The 5,901-nt window shown below is 42.1% G+C and overlaps 1 protein-coding gene across 1 annotated transcript in view; it reads left to right on the top strand.

The window, feature by feature from the left end:
• LOC107291117 (gamma-aminobutyric acid type B receptor subunit 2) overlaps positions 1–5,901 on the top strand; it is a 124,121-nt gene that overhangs the window by 107,374 nt on the left and 10,846 nt on the right. Inside the window, exon 7 of the mRNA XM_015820078.1 lies at positions 5,273–5,383. Within this exon, the coding sequence (XP_015675564.1) occupies positions 5,273–5,383 (111 nt within the window). The remainder of the gene's footprint in view (positions 1–5,272; positions 5,384–5,901) is intronic.

The raw sequence follows: 5,901 nt of genomic DNA, 5'->3' as shown, positions 1-5,901 counted from the left end.
ATTTTCTGAGATTGTGGATTTGGGGTTTTCATGAGCTGTAAGCCATAATCATCACAGTTATGACACATCACGGCTTGAACTATCTTGCTTTGCATGTAATGAGTCTATCTCATATATTAGGTTCACCTTTTAAGTTGCATTACTGAAATAAATGAACTTTTGCACGATATTCTAATTTTTCGAGTTTCACCTGTAGGTATATCCTATATCAGTACCTTTCCTGCATTTTTTTTCTTGGCTTTTGCAAGGGTTCCATTTTTTCTAACTTCATTTCCTTGAAAAATACCATAATAAAATTATCAGTGCTTTTTTGATGTGGTATTCACCCAATGTTTTTCAGGGTTGTTATTGTTGTTGTTTTGTGCAGAGTGTTAAAAATCTTTTGGATGCACAATCCCAAAAAATAAAGTCTGAAACAATCATGTTCTTGAGTGTGAATGGATATTCCTGTATTCCATTAACCTAAAGTAGATGGCACACTGTGCTGTCTTTGTTCACGCTAGCAGTTAATCAGGATCTGATGTAGTGCATGTTTGGATGGGAGACCAATACAAGGTTTGTAAGCTAAAGTGAGAAGCTGAAAAGCATCCTGCAAAAAAAGCAATAACAGATCATTTACAATACATAACACAGCCAAAAAACCTGCATGGTTACTTGATGTGCTTCTCTCAGCATATTTATAGGAAACTGAAATAGGAATTTTAACAGTCTAATATAAATCCATTCTCATGCTGTGTGGCTGAAAATAAATCATCTTCAGGGTGCTGGTTACAACCTATCAAGGTCTACATGGCATAGGGCTTGTTTACTTTAGAGATCATTCATCTTCCATGGCATCAGCTTGACCAGTTTAATACAACAGAGATGATGAATTCCAGGTTCTTTCAACCAAGCAGTGCCACCTTTCAGGAACCCAGAAGCATTTCTTCTCTGTCAAGGCACCTAACTCTCTGGAAAGAGGGTCCTTTAAGAACTGGGTAGCTCCCACACTGATGGCATTCTGGAGGACCTCAAAGACAGACTGTTCTCTCAGGCATTGGGCTAGAAGGATTTAGACACTTGTGAGCAAATAATATATTTGTTTTGTTGACCACTTCTTCCATCTTGTTGACATATGCTTTTTGTATACTGGTAGTGCTCAGCCTGCAACCGTAATGGAGCCTGCCCATTACAGTTGCATGCAGATGGTCATTAAGCGATATCACTTGCTCACCCTGATGCATTTGTAAACAGAACATAGAATACCTTGGGGGCAGGAGAGGCCCTGGGAGACCTAGTGCAAACCCAGGCCTGCCTGCCCCAGGCCTCCCATGTCCATCTCCCCCTGAGATACCCTGTGTTTTGGTTCCCTCTCCTTGGGATCCCCACAGCTTTGGGGCCTGTTTTCTCTCTCCCCCACTGGTTCCCACAGACCTTTCTCTCCCATTAGGTCTCTGGAGGTCTCTTTCTCCCCACAGGGTCCCCACAGGCCTTTCTCCCCCCAACACCGAATCCCCACAAGGCTTAGACCTCCTCCCCACCCTCATCACTCATCATGCACTTAACTTTTGGTGCTCTCTGGAGCTCTGGAGCTCACGTTGGGGAAGGGGGGCAGGCCACTCTGACCCTCAGCATCCCTGGACTGCAATTTCAACATGGTAGGAACACTGAGGGACAGAATGGCCTGCCCTCCTTCCTCAAAGTGAGGTCCGGAGCTCTGGAGATCTTCAAAAGGTAACTGTGTGATGAGTGACAGGGGAGGGGAGGAGGCCCAGGCCCTGCAGGGACCCAGTGTGTGTGGGAAAGCAGATCCAAGGTTTGCGGGGACCTAGCGGGGAAGGATGGTGGGGGGAGATAGGTGGAGGGACTTTAGTTGGTCATAAGGGAAAAGATTGTAAGGGTTCTGCAATGGCCATAACTAGGAAATGGGTCATAAATATTTGGGGGGGGTCTGTTGTAAATTCAGCTAATTGTAAATTCAACCTACAAACTGTGTTTGTGGTTTATTTTTATGCTGTGAGCCATCCAGAAGCACTTGGAATTGGGTAGCGTTCATATTAAATAAATAAATAAAATTTTGCTTTTATGGTCAGAAATAAAGTTACATTTCAAAAAAGCTACAGCCGCGCTTAATTTATTGAAATAAAGTTATACTTCAAAAAAAGCTACAGCCTAGTTTAATTCCCATTTATTTAGATTGATCTGCTCTAAGTGTGGCCTTATCTAAATCAATCCACATCCTTTTAGCTGGACATTAATGGTAACACTAGCACAATGTAGAAAAGTATTGATGGTGTGCAACATGCAAGCTGCTAATGATTTTTAATAAGGAATGTGGTGTTTGTCCGTTAAAATTGACCAGATACACATTTAAGATCAAAGACAAGGATTTGTTTTATTCCAGCTCCCTCTATAAGTACATACAATATTGTTGCTTGTAAAATAAAAAATCAAAAGGCAAAAACAAATGGCAAAAGTAATTGGATGTTATCAAGCTATTTTGTTTGTTTTTATATTCAATGCGTACTTCATTAATTTAATACTATAGTAATGTGCAGTATTTATTTATAGTGCAAAGCACCAGGTCTTGTCTTATTTGATTAAATAACATCTCTACACTTATCACAACTATGCCCTCTCCAGTTTCTTTAATCCGTAGTATGAAATCTTTGCATAGGAATATAATAAAATCCCAGAGATATGTGTCTCATTCATATCTTGGAGGTAAATAAAAACATCCACATTCTTGGTCCTCAGTCATCAGCTCCAGGTCTCTGCTTCCTAGACTGATTCTCTCATTTCTATTTTTTTTTTTTAAAAAAAATTAGCACTTTAGATGCAGAAGTTTTCATACTTTCCTTTGTAGGTGATTTTTGCAGTTCATCCATTTTTGTAGATGAACTCTCTGCTTTTATAATATTAAAAGAATGAAGCAAACAGACTGATGGAACTAAAAGTCACACTATAAAGCCATTTCAGTGGTTCCTACCCACTCACCCCAACAGTCAGGCTACAATCTCTTAGGTGAACCATTTTCTCTCTGTCTATACCCTCTCACCTTCATGAGTATGAAAAAAGAAAATAAAAGACTTCCAATAAAAGAGAATATATGTAGCTCAGGGTTAAACTGTGGAGTCCTTGTGTTTTCTGAGCTTAGTTGTTTGCTAACAGACATTTCATTATCCAACCAGGTTACATGATCAATGTTGATGTGCTGTTCAGTGTTGAGCAGAGGCACTGATGGTGTTATCTAGTCAGATAATGAAACATCTGCAAGCAAACAACCAAGCTCAGAGAGCACCAAGGACTCCGCAGGTTTAACCCTGAGCTACATATATTGTTATGACTCTGTTATTATTGATGGGGCTTGATGTGTTTGAGACTGAAGATGGCGTATTTTGGATCACTCTTGCAGAGTTCATCTTGATAATGTACATATATAAAACTGCTGTGAGCATTATAAAATAATAAATATTGCCTTCTCCAATATTGAAATTAAAGAACATAAGTTTTAAATGCTTTTAGTAATGTTTAAGCATTGTAGCATACAAAGCATCTGCTACTGAATGGACTAGAAACACAATATTTATTAATAATAGAGGCAGTCCTCAAGTTACAACCATCCATTCAGTGACCATTTGAAGTTACAGTGGCTGTGAATGAAGGGACTTATGACTGGTCCTCAAAGTTCTGGATGTTGCAGTGCCCCTGTGGTCACATGATCAAAATTCAAGGGCTTGGCAATCGGTTAAACTTACAACTGGTTGCAATGTCCTGCGGTCAGGTGATTACCATTTGTTATCTTCCCTGCCAGCTTCCCACAAGCAAAGTCAATGGGGAAACTGGTAGGCAAGATTGCAAGTTGCTTGGGTAAGTCTTACCCACCTCTGGCTTGTCTTTACTTGCACATACTATGTTCTCACACACCTCATGCCCTCTTTCTCTAGCCCAGTGGTGGCGAACCTATGGCACACATGCCAGAGGCGGCACTCAGAGCCCTCTCTGTGGGCACACAGGCCATGCCCTGGAGATGGCAACCATCCCTCTTCAACCAGCCGCCCGCTAACTCGCCAAGGTCCCACATGGCTGGATGCATCCCAGAAACCATGCGCTCGCTGGCCTCTGTGTGCAGAGGTCGATGGTGTCAGGCAGCAGCCACCCCTGCCCCTGCCACATCTTGCCCTGTGACAATGGCACCCCCGCCCTGCCTCGCCTTGCCTCGCCTCACCCCGCAGGACGAGCCTCCTGCTCACCGCCCCACCTGGCAGAGACCCCCTAGATCTCCCTCAACCCTGCCCCACAGGCATCCCTCCCCACAAGCAACATCGAGGTGATCACGCCCACCTTGGCCACTCCCACCCAATCTGCCATGACCACCACAGCCATGCCCATCTGGCACCTGGCGATAAATAAGTGGGTTTTGGGTTGCAGTTTGGGCACTTGGTCTCTAAAAGGTTCGCCATCACTGCCCTAGCCTTCTGAACTTGTGCTGCATCACAGCATTTCCTCCACCAACTTGTTTGTAGCCTCCCTAGGCCGCCCAGGGCTTTCCCACCGCCCTGCAGCACCTCCACATCATATCTGCTCTCTTTACCTCAGACTCCCTCCACTTTCCACCTAATGAACCACCCGTCTGGAGTTAAGACAACAACCAGAACTGCCTGGATTTTGATTGCTACGCAACGCAATCACATGATGTTGTACTTTACAACTGCAGCGCTTAGTGATGGCAGTTCTGGTACTAATTTCAGTTGTAATTCAAGGACTACCTGTAAATATATTAAATGAAATGTATGACAATGTTTGTTGCATATACTTTACATACATACAAACATATAAACACGACAGGAGAAGGGAGACCCTGATTCTGGTCCTTCCTAAGGCACAAAAGGTGGTTGCATGACTCGCTCCTCATTCAAAAACGTGCCAACCCACAGTAGACCATAACCTTGAATGAAGAGGCCTTGATCCTGCAAGAATAGATTCAAATTGATAATAATAACAGTACATGCATGCACTTAATAATAATACATGTGCATAGAACAACAATAATACATTCTATTAGTAGGTCTTATTCCCAGTTAAGTGTTTATAGAATTGCAGTAAAAATGCCCCCAAATGGTGTACATTTTTGAATAGTGAGACAATCTGATAACCTTATTCCACCTTAATTCCATTTCTTGCAGGATTTTTCTCTTCAGACTAGCCACAGCCGCCTTCTTCCTCACCTATAGATTTAAAGAAATAAATATCAACTACAGACTCTCTTTTGTTCTCTTATATCCCCTTGTAGCCTGACCCTGCAGGCCGAGATATCTCAATTCTTCCCATTTTGGAGCATTGTGAAAACACTCACATGACTATCTGGCTTGGCATCGTTTATGCCTATAAAGGCCTACTCATGGTAAGTTGAATGGTAAGTGCAGCTCAGAGCCTAGGGTGGTGGTGTAGTATTCCTGGCTCAGGAATTCAGGAAACCTTAAATCACAGTTTTGTTTAACCATGAAACTGACTAGGGCCAATTTATATTAGTCATTGTTGCTCTGCCTAGCTTACCTTCTAGGATGGTTTCTAGATGAAAAGGATGATAGGAGAAAATCGGGTATCTCCCCTGAAAACCTTGAAGGAATGATAGGAGAGAAATATGTATCTTGCCTGACTTGTTTTTGCGATGCTTTTCTAAACTAAACATCTACAGTATATTAGAGAGATTTATTTCATTCATATATATATATATATTCCAAAATTTGAATTGCTAACAAAGAATTAAGGGAGAACTGGGATAGCTATTTCAAACCTTATTTGGTTTTCATCAGCCAGACATACCCTTCTGAGATTCGAACCTGGGCTGTCTGCATGTTAAGCAGAGATGTTAGCCACTAGGCCACAGGCTCTTTCTCACTTTGTTAGCTACAAGAGACA

The sequence above is a fragment of the Protobothrops mucrosquamatus genome, unplaced genomic scaffold, assembly GCF_001527695.2.
Source record: "Protobothrops mucrosquamatus isolate PMUCROS unplaced genomic scaffold, P.Mucros_1.0 scaffold1054, whole genome shotgun sequence".
In the NCBI taxonomy this organism is placed as follows: domain Eukaryota; kingdom Metazoa; phylum Chordata; class Lepidosauria; order Squamata; family Viperidae; genus Protobothrops; species Protobothrops mucrosquamatus.
Note: the sequence above shows the minus strand (reverse complement) of the source record. Positions and strands in the feature narration are given on the sequence as shown.